The sequence below is a fragment of the Thermobia domestica genome, chromosome 2 (assembly GCF_964235325.1).
Source record: "Thermobia domestica chromosome 2, izTheDome1.hap1.1, whole genome shotgun sequence".
Lineage (NCBI taxonomy): Eukaryota > Metazoa > Arthropoda > Insecta > Zygentoma > Lepismatidae > Thermobia > Thermobia domestica.
This window is the reverse complement of record NC_137455.1, coordinates 76,611-93,838: the sequence shown is the minus strand read 5'-3', so window position 1 is coordinate 93,838 and position 17,228 is coordinate 76,611. Positions and strand designations below refer to the sequence as shown.

General features: G+C 36.4%; 1 protein-coding gene across 1 annotated transcript in view; it reads right to left on the bottom strand.

Annotated features, from left to right (window-relative positions):
• Positions 1 to 1,842: 1,842 nt before the first annotated feature.
• LOC145669651 (uncharacterized) overlaps positions 1,843 to 17,228 on the bottom strand; it is a 54,658-nt gene continuing 39,272 nt past the window's right edge. The window contains exon 3 of the mRNA XM_081737905.1: positions 1,843 to 10,051. Within this exon, the coding sequence (XP_081594031.1) occupies positions 8,548 to 10,051 (1,504 nt within the window). The 3' untranslated portion in view covers positions 1,843 to 8,547. The remainder of the gene's footprint in view (positions 10,052 to 17,228) is intronic.

Here is a 17,228-nt window from a genome sequence, read left to right as displayed (position 1 = left end):
GACGACGAGATTGAAGAAAATATTTAGTCAGCTTCAATGCTCGGAGAAGAAATAACTGTGTTACCGTGCCATAACCAAGCAGTAGAGCGAATAGTACGTTTGGTGAAGCTTCTCAATCCGTGTGTGGGCCGGCAAGTCGTGATGGTTTCATACGCTGCCTTGCTTTTTAGCAAGGAGATACCAACACTCGGATGGAAATAATACTATGCTATCTAGAAAAGTAAAGCAAGTAAGTGGGGACGCAAGCAAGGCCATGGTACAAAATTAGACAGAGCGGAACTAAAAGTGGGTGCAACTCGAAGTGCAGTCACTTCCTCGTGGTGAGAGTTATTTTGGCAAAACAATAAATGATCGACTATGTTGATAATGAATTGCATTACAGCAAATAAATAAATAAACTGTACTCTTAGGCTAAAGAAAAATAAATCAATTTTTTATACATACAAATAAAGAGTGCAACCTTCTTGCCTTAAGCATTGAAATTTAGCCAATTTAAGCGAAGAACTACACAGAAAAGGGCTTTGGAAAGGTGAATTACGTATATGTTTCACAGAGCCAAAAGAGTGAAATATGGTATCGTGCAGTGCGGGTTGCATACATTTTACATAAACCTCGATGCGGCACATGAAGATGTTCACTTAAGATTCTGGAAAAAGAATATGGCACACTTTGCCCACTAAAAGACATCCTTTAACCGCTTTTCGAAAAAAGTTGAAATTCAGTCCACCCTATGTACGGGTTATCAGTATTATTTCACCCCCTTCACAATAAAAATGGTGCTGTAATCTAGAAGTTCGAACAAATTTACCCCTGACAAAGGTGTGTCTGCAGTCGCGCAAGTGTAGCGCGCCGTTCAATGGTTGAGTAAGCTGAATAGCAGTTTCTCAGCAAAACTTCACCACTGTACACGCCAATTACGCAATTCCAATGTGCTTCCGACCCCACGAAAACAACAGAGCGTATCATTTAGAACCTCGTTGTTGCATAGGCTAAATTGATTAATTCCTTCATAAAACACAAGTTCCTCATGCCTTAATACACTATATAAAAGTCCTGAAGTTAGTAGGAAAGTTCTCACGTCATAAGTGTAAAAAACATTCAAGTAAAAAACACTAAGCGAACAAACGAAAGCAAGAAAAAAAAATTGTCTTATTGATCAAACAAAAAGCTTTAACTACTCAACTGACTTTTGATCCCCAGCTCTGCAAAATGTTATATGATACGAGACTAGGTTTACGTAATTACAAGCAGAAATTGTTGATCACTAAAATAAGGAGTAATACCAAATAATCGGAAGCATATCTAAATAAGACGTGCTCCTCTCACATAACTTTGAGGAAAAAAGCCAAGGATGTATAGACCAATCCAAAGATAAAATGTATTGTCGGTAGTGTTAAAGTACCATTAACACGACAGAGAAATAGTAACGAATGTGAAATTAGGCAAGGAGTCAAATGTAACATACGAGAATTCGTCCGTACGTATGAAAAGTATATCAAACAATGCTAATTAAAAAAACAGGAAAGTTTTTCACAAGCATATTTGAAAGTGATTTACTCAGGAAATTCGCATTACTATGCAAAAATATATGAGAAATCTACTCCATTAAGTATGTATGAATATATCGTTTGAAATTCGATATAGAGTCAGCACAAAATAAACAACACTACAATTGATACGTGTCAATGTTTAAAGCACATGATTTTATATGTGCCAAAACTGCTTAAGTAATATGTTATTCTTAAACACATGTAAATATTAAATTCATCCATAACTAATCACAGCAAAGATGTTTCTTCGTCATGCATACAGAATTTATAGGATAATTATAGGCATAGGGACCTAAGATAATAAAGATACTTTACTAGTTTATCAATAGAGTTGTTACAGGGAACTGAAAGGAAAATGAATACAAAGACATTTTTACCAGATATTCTAGTATTCTACTACATATACTAGTTATTATAGACAGCTAGGCAGGACGTAAGTTGCTACCACTGTATCAGGTAAATAGCAATTGCCCTTCTTAACAGTGCGCGTGGTATCCAGACACAAGAAAGTTAATTTACAACTTTTAGCATTCTTTTTTTTTTTAGTACGAATGTTATCTAACGGAATCCAATAAGTCTTGTAGTAATATAAATAGTACTTGTAGTACTCCACTTATCTCGAGCTTGAATTTTTGCCTAATGTTGGAAAAGAAATATAAGAATAGGACTTAATACCGAAGACTAGATAATGTAAAAGAAGTGTCAGAACTGAATAAATTTGACTCCTTACTCCGATAACAATCTTCTTAACAGATTGTTGTTGAGGTTATCCACTTTTCATTACTTGTGAATAACCACTTGAGAAATACCTCTATTTTCAAAACGGAAGCTTCTAAACCATATTTTCATTCTTGTTTTTTGATAATCTATTTGCTTTCTGATAGCCGATCGTTCTGATAAACAGCACACATTTCTCCATGACACTTCGGTACTAAAATTAAAATCTTGAAAATAGATGATGCCATTTTCACACATAAATTATCATTTAGTCTACGCCATTGGATTCGCTCTTTAGATTATTTTCTAGTTGAGCAAATATAAATTGAATTTTGTAGTAGAAACGGACTTACGTTACATTTTAGGGAATTCTGATATCAGTAACTTCGTATGAGGAATTCCTTTAAAATATGCACATTACTATTTCCGTTCGGTCAAATATTTTTCTGCTAAGTTCTCACTGTTAAAACATGCCGAAATGTAAAGCGAGTCATTGTGAGAATAGCAAGGAAGCTTCAACTGCAGGATTTATAATAATCAAAACAAGGGCTGAAAGTTTCAACAAGCAATGGACGAATCTGAGCTACTTTTCTAAATGCTTAATGTCGTAAGTCCTTAATGTTAATTTTCAATTTCATGCAGAGTGTTGAGCTTCCTGTTCAAGATTAATTTGGTTGGCCGAACAACTGAACGTCAGTATATTTTGTATTATAAAGCATTCGTGAGAAACCGTAATACTCGACACCTATTTTGTCTCATATCTCTTGTCCTGCTTCTTTGTGCAAATTGTGCATTCTATACTGGTTAACAAAAGCCCACTGGTGTGCCGTACATTGAATAAATGAATATAACTATTCCATGCTTCGAAACTTACGTAGTCAAAATTTTCCTGTGTCATTTTTACGATCGTAGATTATAGAAAGACTTCCTTTTAATGTTGCTTGATCTCACAGCCACAACAGAACGAAGATGAAATTACAAAAGAATACCACCCGTAGACTGATTGGAACTTGGCTCTTTCAGTTGCTAGGCAAATTGATAATCCTTACTGACTACGTTATTGCGACCCAACTACTGTTTGTTGGAATGGAAACTGAAAAAGCGTAATGCGATAAACATGTAGTTGTGAATAAAATCATATTGTTAAAGCAGGGGTACATTCCCGATTTCATCTCCAGAAATTTGATATTGTAAATGTATCCTTAATCTAAAGCCGAAATAACACTGCACATTGATAGCAAGTCCATGAGCAGAATACTTGACTTTAGTGACGTAGCCAAAACCCTATTACGAGAGGGCCCATACCCAAGCATATATAATATGTAAAGGGCTCGAAGAATGGCGACTGAAGTGTGGCACCTAGTTAAGCCCAGAACATACTACTATGTATCGAGTTCGTCGCAAATGGCATAAATTATAACTCTGCGAGATGAAATGACAATCAAACTCTGTCTGGCTACTGAATTCATATAATGTCTAGGTCTCCCAAAAATATACGAGGGTTGGGGCAAAAGTCATGGCAACTATTTTTTTTTCTTCAAGATACCAGTCCGGTTGGAAAATGTGACATATACAGACGAAAGGACAAGGTGTTAACTACATGTGCCGACAACGAATAGCACTGAAATATCGTAACCCACTAATTTATTACGGTAGTATAAAGGGCAATATGGCCTTCACGGTGCAAAAGAATGACAACACAGTACGCATACAGTTGGCATGACAAACCTGGGCCTAAAGACCCTCAAAGTAGTCCCCTGCTACTTGCACCACACGCTGCCAGCGATGTGGGAGGCGCTGAATACCATCCGCTTCAGCATTTGTATCACCATGTGTGAATCGGGTCACCTGTTCGCGCACAGCATTAGCAATGTCCTCGCGTGTTGCAAACCGCCTACCACGTAGTGGTTCCTTAATCTTTCGAATGAGATCAAAGTCACAGGGCGAAATGTCAGGAGAGTACGGTGGGTGCTCCAATTCTTCCCATCCCCATCGTCGCAGTAGCTGCCCTACACACTCTGCTTTATGTGGTTTTGCATTGTCGTGCAGGATTATTGCACTGTCCACAAGATCCGGACGATTCTCCCGAACGCCACGTCGTACCTGTCACACCAGGAAGTCCCTGTAGTACTGTGTGGTCACTGTTTTGTCATGTGGAACAAAGTGGCAAACAATGACACCCCTGACGTCATACGCGACGATCTTCATCAATTTGACTGGGGAAGGATTCTAACGGAACTTTTGCCTCCTTGGTGATCCAGCATGTCTTCATCAAGGAGCTACTCGATGACGGCACGTGCCACGTCGGTCCGCACACTGACAGGTCGTCCCGAACGTTGCTCATCACTGGTTGACGCACGTCCTTTCCGAAACTTTCCTACCCACCGTGCTACTGTCCGGTATGGTAGGGCATTATTCCCAAGGGCTTCCACTAATTCACTGTGACATTCCATCGCATTTCTCCGTCGGAGAACGGCTATTTTGATGTAAGCGCGCTGCTCAAGAAGGTTTACTTCAATCTCGCACGACACTCACCAACTGACTGATTTCACATCCCTCACTGTGCTACTACCAGCTATCACAGAGTCATCTCTTGTTCTGCATACACACTATGCCTGCAGAACTTCCACACGACACATAGAAGTTTGTGATCCGCTCACATATCTGCAAGAAAAAAAATAGTTGCCATGACTTTTGCCCCAACCCTCGTATATCAAAGCATTATATAGATATGGTATGAAAAAGTTAAAAGTATGGCATTTGAAGCGAAAGACTGACCACGTATGAGTCCAAATCAACATATTCTTTTGCCCAAGGCTGGACTTTAGAGTCCTCCTCTCTCAAAGAAAATGGAAATTATTGATAAAATTGTTATCGACATTGGATTTAGTATTCAGGTACACGAAATCTTATTGTCGAATAAGCATTTATAGGTGGGATCACAGCAAGGAGTAAAGTGTAATATAGAAATGATCATATAGATAATTTTAAAACATGAGATCACTTTATTACGTAATATCCAAATATCCCAACCAAGTATTCTAGGCTACAGAACAGTAGCATTATCTTAGGTTTCCCCGAAGTCAGCAAGATTGTTCAGTTGCATCACAGTTTTTGTTACTATATGTGTACATAATATAATAAAATCATGTTTCGGAAAATGAGGGGCAGTTGCCTTCTATTCGTCCTCAGATGTCCGTGTTCCTGTCAACTCAGTATGGAGAAATGATGAGATTTGCTAACAGATAAAGGGAAGTACTAAAAGCTCTTTCGCAGTTCATGCTGATCTGATGCTGATAAGTGCCACTTATTTAACATGGAGATGCGTAGTCAGTTCATCGGCTCACATGTGTCCCGCTTTTTCGATCGTAGAGCAATACCCCTTTATTCAGATAGGTCCCCGATTGTCTCATGATTCAGAATCAGCACCAATTAATGTGTAGTCCCAACGGACCTAAAGAACTCTACACGTTGAGGTCGTGCGCATTAACAATACTGCTATGCAGGAACTAGAGTTATATGTTTAAATATCCTTTTTCCTCTTTACTACTTTCTATTTGCCAACACAGCTATTAAATTTAGATATATATTTCACAGAAAGAAACCGAAAACTGAAAAATACTGCGTATAGTTAAATATAGAGCCTATGAGGTTTCTTTAGGATCACCGTGCATCGTTGCTTGTGCATGTATATGTATGTGTTAAATTATAACAATATCAGCCACTGAATCAAATTCATAAGCTTCCGGCGTGCAATGGTACTGTACACAGCCTCTGCGAACAGAGCCTGACCCGGCCTAGGCCACCAAATATAGTGATCCTCATATAGTGAATTCATGGGATTCTTGCCCACTGAATTCTATTGTGATCGGAGGCATGAATTAACCTTGCCACCGTGATGCATTATTAACCTTGTCACATTTAAGAAGAAACTCAAATGAGATTAACTTACGTATCTCTCTCTTCCTATCACTTTAAACTGTTATACGTAATATTCTAAAGATACAATCGTAAGAACGGAATGTTGTACACGAATCAGTATGTGCTTGCCAGTTTTAAATCAAGAAACACAGCGTTTACAAGGTGTTAAGCAACTTAAACAGTATTTACATATATAAGGTATATATTGTTGAGGGATTAAAGTTAAATAGATTTTATTTCTAAAATTTTTATAATTGGATTGAATAAAGATAAATGAATGTGTGAAAATTAAAAGATAAAATTAAAGACAAAATTAAAAGTCAAGTAATTATGACAATGCAGAATTAGGTTAAGGAAATAAATTTCAAAATTATGTTATTCCAGTATTGTTTTGGTTATGTCAGTTGTAAATGCAGACGTGTGAGTGTGCAATGTTTTGATTACACTGAATAACAAAGATGAAATGCTGTGTCAGGAATGGTGTGAGAGTAAGTTGCAATGTTTATGTTATTATTTGTCAATTGTTAACATCGACACAAATTTTAGGATCTGACAAAATTGTCAGATTACGGAGATAGACGTCTGGAGATTTTGTCTTCTTCATGATCATTGGAGAAATGTGAATTTCGGCAATGAGAAAGCAAACACGTGGAGCAACGTGCAGTTTGGAGAGTAATAGGTTTGACATAAATACTCTACGAAATTGAGATCAGGGTGATTCGACGGAGAGAGGTCTCAGACGATTACTCAACGGAGAAGAGAGTTTCAGTTCAGTCATATGACATTTTATAATTAAACGAGATTTACATTGAGATTGTTCATTAGCTATGGTGAATCAGTCTGTGATATCTGTTCTACAATCGTTCGACTTTGGAATATCTGAGCCGCATTATTATCGCCAGTAGTTGGAGTTTACTCTGCTGTACCTTAGCTTCCTATCGACATCAACATTTATTCTGAAGGTATGTGTTTGCTATTCGTTTTTCGTCATCAAATAGAGAAAATAGTCAGACTCCGTAGGTTGTGATCTGGTAACGTTTGTCCATTCTTTACACAACAGAGTACACTTGAATATTACAAATAATTATTGAAAATATAATGATTTTAAACTTTACTCTTCATGTGTTTACTTTCTTAAAATTAGCAAATGTACTTTCCCGTACATTATAGAAAATGTTCGGAGGACAATCTTCCTGTGTCTATGAGCTATGCACTTGCTATTAAAGGCACACACAGCGGGGTTGACAATATGTAGTTTCGTATGAGTGTCTTAATGAGTCGTAATCAACTTAAATGGGTCTTCTGAAATATGATTTTCAACATAATTTCTTTCAACCAGCAAGACATGTGAAGGTTTTTCTCTATATGTCTAAACATGCTTTCTAAATTAGGTTTATTTTTATTGTTTCAAAGTATCCTTATTATAGGTGTGAACATGGATTTTCCAACTTTTTAATAAATCCTCTCCGTATTTTTTACAAGTCAAAAGTATTATGCATGTTTCAACTTGTAAGCTTCCAATAACTTCCTTGCTACACTTTACACACACACACACACACACACACACACACATATATATATATATATATATATATATATATATATATATCTTTTGTCTTAATATATGTATTGCTCTAAACTAAATCATTTCTCACACTCTTTGCTTGTATGAATTTTCTCAGCTCTATATGCTCGCACACCCATATACTTTCATACATAATACCCTCACATATATCTTGGAAAAAATAGTTCTGAATATACCAGCTTCAACATTTTTACCCGATACGGATTTAACCTGTGTTGCTAACTTCAACTAAATGCCTTAGCACAATCTTGCGACGAAACTTTTAGCTGTTTTACCGGAATTCACTTTAAGCAAAATACTTTCCCACGTTTGTTTTGCCACATCTGAACCTTGACTACATAAAACATTCTTAGGCCCTGTGATTTTTCTCACCTATATATGTAAACATGTAATTATATCGGAGCTATTTCACCTGTATAGATTAACACGTATTCCGAGATAGGAACATAATGTACCTGTCCGGATCTCACCACGCATCTCTTCCACCTGCATGTATCAACCTTACCAAATCTGAAATTTGACTAAATCCATTCCACACTATTGGTATGTGTGGGAGTTGCATCTATATGTATTTATATGTATGTAGTTAAATGTGAAGTTCGACCAAGTCACTTTTCATTGTCTTAGCGTGCGTGTGATTTTTCACTTGTATGTATTAAGATGTTTAACTCGACTCTTGCCATGTTTCACGTTTTCCAGTTGTGTAGGAACATGTTTACCTAAATATAATTTTAGACTAAATCCTTTCCCACGCACATGACCTGTTTGAGGTTTTCACCTGTTATGTATTAACATATGCCTAGTCAAATGTGAATTTTGACTAAATCCCTTCCCACATTCTTGACATTTGTGAGGTTTTTCACCTGTATGTATTATTACGTGTGTAACTAATTGTGATCTTTGACTAAATTTCTTCCCACACTGTTGGCATGTATAAGGTTTTTCACCTGTATGTATAAACTTATGTACAGCTAAACCTGCAATGTGTCTAAACCTCTTTCCGCACTCTTGGCATGTGTGAGGTTTTTCACCAGTGTGTATAAACATATGTGTAGCCAAAGTTGAACTGTATTTAAACCCCTTTCCACACACTTTGCATGTGTGAGGATTTTCACCTGTATGTATGATCATATGTTTAGCCAAAGTTGAACGTTCCTTGAATCCCTTCCCACACTTTTGGCATATATGAGGTTTTTCACTCGTATGTACTAACCTGTGTGCAGCTAAATTCGAACGTACCTTGAATCCCTTACCACACACTTCGCATGTGTGAGAGTTTTCACCTGCATGTATGATAATATGTTTAGCCAAACTTGAACGTTGCTTGAATCCCTTTCCACACTTTTGGCACAGGTGAGGTTTTTCACCCGTATGTATTAAACTGTGTGCAGCTAAACTCGAACGTGCATTGAATCCCTTTCCACACAGTCCGCATGTGTGAGGTTTTTCACCAGTATGTATTAACATATGTCTAGCCAAATTTGAACTTTGTCTAAATCCTTTTCCACAGTCTTGGCATGTGTAAGGTTCTTCCCCTGTATGTACTAAGACGTGTTTAGCTAAATAGGAACGTCTATTGAAAGTCTTCCCACATTCTTGGCATGTGTGAGGTTTTTCACCAGTATGTATGAACATATGTGTAGCCAATGTTGAACTGTATCTAAAACCCTTTCCACACTCTTGGCATGTGTGAGGTTTTTCACCAGTATGTATGAACGTATGTCTAGCCAAATTTGAACTGTTACTAAACCCCTTTCCACACTCTTGGCACGTGTAAGGTTTCTGACCTGTATGTATTAAGAAGTGTTTAGCTAAGATTGAACGTAAGCTGAAACGTTTACCACATTCTTGGCAAGTGTAAGGTTTTTCACCTGTATGTACTAACATGTGTCTACCTAAACTCGAACGTACTTTGAATCCTTTTCCACACTCTTGGCATGTGTAAGGTTTTTCACCAGTATGTATAAACATATGTGTGGCCAAAGTTGAACTGTGTCTAAACCTCTTTCCACACTCTTGGCATGTGTAAGGTTTTTCACCTGTATGTATTAACATGTGTATAGCTAAATTTGAAAGTAAATTGAAACTCTTCCCACACTCTTTGCATATCTGACGTTTTGCACCTGTATGTATTAGCATGTGTGTTGTCAAATTTGAACGCTTATTGAATCCCTTCCTACACTGTTGGCATGTGTGAGGTTTTGCATCTGCATGTAAAAGTATCTCCTTTCGTGTGGTAAACGTATATTCTTTTTTGGATAGAGTATGTTTATGGAACCTGCAACAAAATCGATAAACACGGAAATGGATACTGAGAAAAATTATATGAAACACAAAATATATACAAAGGCTTCCACATAAATATACCACCAATGGGAAGATACTTGCTTTCTCTTATATTTGTTTTTGCATCTTAACACACTGATCGACATGTGTATCATAGGTGGTGTATATAGCGTGTTCCGTGTATGCATCATATATCAAATCTGATACGCAACGAACATTCGTTTTATCGCCATGAGTATTATATGTATATATAACACAACTTACTTGTGGTCAAGTGTGTGGCTAAAAATAGAAAAATCATACAGCTCAGTAATTCTGTCATCAGTTGAATACTTTTTTTGTAGTTAGTGACGGGAAAATTCCCGGAAAGATATTTTTCCGGAATATTCCCGGGTAGATTCCCAAAATTGGGAATATTCCGGGAATTTATTTACAATCACAGAAAATTTTATTCTATTACTACATTATAATCACCAGTTAGGAATAGGGTTTTTCGTTCTCAAACGAATATTACCAGCAAATAAACGGGTTGAATTTGTTACTGTCAGACTTTCTTTTATTACTCCTACGAGACGGTGGTGTGATATTATTGTCTTAAATGTACATGCCCCAACTGAAGATAAGGATGACGATATAAAAGACAATTTTAACGAAGAAGTGGACCGGATAATTTACGAACTCCGGCGATATCATATGAAAATTCTATTAGGGAATATCAATGCGAATGTTGGATGAGACAATATTTTTAAACCAATTATAGGAAACGAAAGTCTGCATAAGGAAAGTAATGACAACGGTGTTAGACTCGTGAACTTTGCAACATCCAAAAACCTAATCGTGAAGAGTACAAAATTCCCACATCACGACGTTCATAAATACAGTTGGGCATCACCAGACGGAAAAACACATAATCAAATTGATCACGTTTTAGTAGACAGAAGAAAGAGGGGCTCACTGTGACACTGATCAGTACCTGGTAGCAGCGATAATGCGAGATAGATTATCGTTGAATAAAGGTAATATAAAATGTCCGAAAACGGAGAGATTTAATTTAAAGAAATTAGAAGAGAGCCAGGTGAGAGAGGAACACCAGATTGAAGTTTCGAATAGATTCTCGGTTTTAGAAGATTCGGAGTGCACTAGTGTTTAGCATACTTGGATTGAAATTAGAGATAGCATTAAAATTTCAGCAAAAGAAAAATTGTGACACGCGGAAATACGTAGGAACAAGCCATGGTTCGATCAGGAATGCATTAAACTAGCAGCGAAGAGAAAACAGGCAAAATTACGCTGGCTAAAAAATCCGAATGAAATAACTACACAAATTTCGCCAATATCAGGCGGGAAACTTCCAAAACTTTTAGAACAAAGAATCGCGATTTTTGAAAGCTAAAATTAAGGAACTTCAAGATAATAATAAAAATAAAAACATTCAGGACACGTATAAGGGGATCAGTGAATTTAAGAAAACGAATGAAATGAAATCTTTAGTTTTACGTCCCACAGTCATGCCGGTTAGGCTAAAGGAGACGATGATGATGAGTGATGAATGAAATGGTGGAATGAAGAAAGTGGGAGGAAACGGGAGAACCCCGAGGAAACCCACGTACACGGTGTTTGTCCACCACAAAGTCCACTTGGCGGGGGCTGGGATCGAACCTTAAGCACCAGAGGTGAACGCTATACCACTGAGCCACCGCGGTACCCGAATTTAAGAAAGGCTATCAACCTCGTGTTTATATATTAAAGAAAGCTGACGATACAGTTCTCACTGATACGGATAGCATCTCAAATAAGATCGAGATTTCTTTGACGACTTGCTGAACACGCAGTCAAAAACTAATGTGCGTTGAGAAAAAGAGATACACACCGCAAAACCGTATATTCCACAACCAAACCGAATAGAAGTACAAACCGCTATAAAGAAATTAAAGAAACACAAATCTCCGGGTGTAGATGAAATTCCGGCTGAGCTAATTTTAGCTGGTGGCGAAAAATTGTGGAACAAGATACACAAACTCATTCTCCTTATCTGGAACAAGGAAGAATTGCCACAATAGTGGAAAGAATCAATCATTATCATAAGAAAGGCGACAAAACTGACTGCAATAATTATCGAGGCGTTTCTCTTCTGTCAAAATCCTATAAAATCCATTCAAATATTCTATTAGCAAGATTGACCCCATACGTAGATGAAATTATTGGATAATTATCAGTGCGTATTTAGACGAAATCGATCAACTATTGACCAAATATTTACCATTCGCCAAATATTCGAAAAAAAAGTGGGAATACAATACCACGGTACATAGACTATTTATTGATTTTACAAAGGCGTACGACTCGGTTAGGAGAGAAACATTATACATCGTTCTTACAGAACTTGGAATACCAAGAAAGCTAATTAGATTAATCGTGGGTATCATAATACGGAAAATTGTGGATGGGTTAAAATATTAAATAATACTTTTGATAAAGTGGATACTTTCAGATATCTAGGATCAATATTAGCAGACGAAAATTATATTCACGAAGAAATTAAATGTCAACTAAATGCAGGGAATTCGTGTTACTATTCGGTTCAAAATCTCTTGTCGCGAATTCTGTCGAGAAATTTGAAACTTAAAATATACAAAACGATAATCATGCCTGTTGTTCTGTATGGTTGCGAAACGTGGTCGCTTACTCTGAGGGAAGAACAGACTGAAAGTATTTGAGAACAAGATACTGAGAAGAATATTCGGACCCAAGAGAAACAGGAATGGGGAATGGCGGAAACTTCATAACGAGGAACTACATAATTTATACGGTTTACCAAACATTGTTAGGGTCGTCAAATCTAGGAGGCTTAGATGGGCGGGTCATGTGGTTAAAATGGAAGAAAGTAGAAACGCATTCAGTCTTGACTGGAAGACCAATCGGAAAACGACCATTAGGAAGACCTAGGCGCAGATGGGAGTACAATATTAAGATGGATCTCGCAGAGATAGGAATACAAAGTAGCTGGATCGAATTGGCTAAGAATAGAAGTCAGTGGAGAGCTTTTGTGAACGCGGCATTGAATTTCCTGGTTCCATAGGCAATAGAATTAGTTTTAGTTATCATTATATTGTGATTTCAAAGTTAAATTCATTTTCTTATCACAGTATATTATTACCAGGGGATTCTTTAAAATGTATATTCTGAACGGTATTTCGTTATTTTATTATATTTAGAGCGTACTCATAACGTATATTTACTTACAATGTTCTATGCAATATGTTTATTTTTGTCTCGATTTTCTTTGTTTTGTTTGAGAAACGAAATGAGAAATTCTTCTTCTTGTGGGGCAACAATAAACAAAACTGAAATATTCTTGCCAAATGTAACATTTCTGCTTGTAATGGTATGACCAGACCGATAAGTTCCTAACTTTTAATCTTCTACGAGATAATAATTATTGTTATTAGATTATTAATAATACAATTATTATACCTGAAGATTTGATAGTTCAAGTATTGAAACATCCGAGTAGTCTAATATCTGAAGATAATAAAACACGTGTCATCGCTGACCAATCGCCACCAAAATTTCTAAAGTAAAAAGAAATATTTGCCCTCCGTGGATCCGATCCGATGACCACGTTACAGGCCGAGCGCCTTGACTACTGAACCACAATCACTAGATAGTAAAAGATTCATCCTTAGTGGGTTCACGTTAGGTTTCTTTGCCTGCGGTTACGAAGTTCTACGTTACTTCTTCTTAAACCTTTGGTTCTTAATTTTGTTTCTTCTCCACACCAAACTACAAATTTGACAGATTTAATTCTCATAATCTGCATTTGGTTTCAAAGCAGTCGACATTACCTGGTCAAGGACTTATATCCACCACTAAAATATCGACTGTTTGACGTAGTAGTGAAGAACACGGATTACGCAGTCAGCTCTAAATTGAAGTGATCGAAGTGTTCTATTTGTGTTTCTTTTTTTTTAGCAAGCATTAGAAAAAAGGAATCAAAATAGCTAGGGCGGAGATTCGAAGCCAAAGCACCTAATGACTATCTCACTGTTGAAGTACGTTATCCACTCACCCAACGATACACAGCAGAAGTTTCTGTAACAAAAATAACATCACGGACTAGTTGTAATACTTTTGTTGTATTAAGTGCTAAGCTATGAAGACTTGTTCTGATTTTTTTTATTTTTAGAGCTTGTCAGAACTACAACAGTAAAATAAATGTAAATAAATATTTTATTAATGTTTGCTACTTGAATAGCTTTGTTAAACATAATTAAATTACGAAGCGGATGCGTATTGTATGGACTGATTGTTCATAACAAATTTCAGGAAGAGTTAAACAATGTAGTCTCGCGACAGAAATCTTTTTGACTGATAGTAATGTATTATTTTACCACACAAGACGCTTCTTTTAGATTTCAGCGTAATTAATTAAATACCTACCAAGACACACAAGTTTCTATGGGAGAAAAGAAATCTTGTGTCATAGTCAAGAGTTCTTCAAAAGGGTTGTCCTAACCGAGACTTGACTACTTAAGCCTTCATTCGGCAAAACCAAACTTTCTGTGTAATTGCTATTTTTTAAATGAAAGTTTTGTTTCCGTTCTTTCTTCCTCCAACCAAGATTTCATGACAGAACTCTCAAGTTAGGAGACTTCAGCAATAGTGAAAGAATAGTCGAGGTGTTATAGGCACTAGTTTAGAAATCCGGGAGACGGGTTCAATTCCAATCTTAGTAAACTTAATACTTTTAAATGTAATTTGTTCTTGCAAGCTTATGATGACTTCTCTATGCTCAAACTTCTCCATCTAGAGAAGAAATATAAGAATCATGCACATGTCAACCGAGAGAAAGAAAGAAAGCCGAGATATCTCCAATTGAAGTATTATCCTAAACTTTGATCGATATACATATTTGATTATGTTTTAGTTCATTTTTGTTTAGACTTCTTTACGAAATTACAGTTCTAGATTACTTAGAATATAGCAAGAGATAGTGAATGATATATTACGGCATATTACCAGAGAGAAATTGTATTCTTTTGATATTCTATATGCTTCTAATAGAAACATGCTTGTATTATTAATTGGGGATTAAATTACGCAAATTCATGTTATGTGCACACATAATATGTCTATTTGTCATATTTGAAACATATGGCATGTTTTCTACTGATGCAATGGGTTTCGCAAATTGAACTGACACACTGCACATCTTGTTTTTACTTTCTCAGATTCTTTTTTTCTTTTTCTTTTCCCTTGTATTTCTTTTTCTTTTTTTGTTTCACTTTTCGAACACACTGAAAAACCAGTAATATAACATCAGAAAATATTCTTGTTAGATTTAATGTGTAAATAAAAAGTAATAATAATACATTTAAAAAATAAAAGCTACGATCGTTTTGCTGATAAAAAATATTCTCGCAAAACAAAAATGGAAGTCAAAACACCTCAACCTGATATTTTCTCATAAAGGTTTGTAGGGATACTAAAACTGATTAGTAAGAAAAGTGAAGGTAACGTTGAAACGAATAACGTAAAACATTCAGAGATTTTACAAAATGCTGTAACCTTTGAAATGAAATGAATGTTTGACCAACATTGATTTTTGCTTGGTATATCTAAGGTTAAATAAAATTTCTCTGTAACTCTCTCATGATATCAATCGTTCTGTAGATACTAAACGGTGAATTCTACCCAACTTTTTACTCCTTGCAGAGGAATAGATATTTTTTCTATTTTTTTGAAGTTTGCTACACTGACTTGTTTCGAACAAACTAGTGAACTTGAAGAACGCCTTGTGTAGTTCTCAACCAGGGAACCTTAACAATTGTTGGTTGTCAAACGTTGCAGGATGTGAAAATTGCAAGTGTGAATGTACTTTTGCTCGTGTGTGTACATCTTTTCACAGTACTACCATATGTGGCCATCTGGTTATCAAATCCTTTCCGTGGTTGTAATCTGTTAACTTCTTGACCACGAACAGTTTTCAGGACATAGTCTTTTCCAGAATGAGCAGTGGAAATCAGTACATGTCTTTGGGCTTTCACTTTCAAAATTGTTGCCCCTTCTCTTGACGTTTTGCCAGTAGCAGTGGCAGCTGGTACTATATGTTGCATGGTTGTGCAACCGGATGTTTTTTTAATACTAAAGATATTAGGTATTAAAAAAGGTATTAGGTATTAGATATTATATTTTTAGGTATTAAAGTAGTGTATCAGTAAAAAATGAACCTTTGCTCTTGGGCGCAAGACAGTATTGATGCATTTCTAAAATATTGAATTAAAAAAACTGAAAGAAAGAGAGAGATTTACATTTTCAGTTGCAGCGAGAGTTGCCACTGGAAGCAGTAACGTTGAGCATATAGCGGCGAGCGCCTATCTCTTAAAATGAGGTGCCTGTTTGCAGTTGCAGCTCGTTGCGCAACTGGTGTATAGTCAGCTTCTGTAATAGTTACGAATTCCTCCGCTTGGCAGCGCTTGACTCAATTGATAGGGCAACATACAGACGCTTGGAAGAAAGGAAATTATTCACAAAACAAACTCGCAAAGAACAAATACGCGTCTAGTGGTAGTATTGTTTCTTTCTTTCTTAATATCGGGGAAGTTTTGCCCTCCCAAAGTTGGGTGGTTGTGGTCCTAAGTATTCATTATGATTAAAACAGAGGAATTATCAAAATATAAAATAATTCTGTATTTTAATTTTGTGCTTGTGTCGGTGCAGTTTTTAAGAATGTTTACTGCCTCAAGAACTGCCCCTATCGGTTCTCTTTCAAGCAAGATATTTTCCTTTTTTCTCGGGGGTATTGTCATATTACCAGCCATGAAATCAAGAGATTCCAACATGGAACACCAGGAAGTATGTATAAATGTAGTCAACGGGACTTATCTTAAAACTACTAAAATTATAAGTAATATTCAGGTTATTTTAATTTCAAGAGGTAGTTTATTAAAATAAATACTGTATTTATATTTCTTCCCACTCCACCCAGTTAAGTAATTTGTAATTAATTTTCATCAATACTTTTTATGGCTATATACTAAAGATGATGGGAATGAATGAAATGTTGGAATGAAGAAAGTGGGAGAAAACACACGTGTACGATGTTCGTCCAACACGAAGCCCACTAGACGCGACCTGGGATCGAACCAGGGGCCGCAAGTAATTTACAA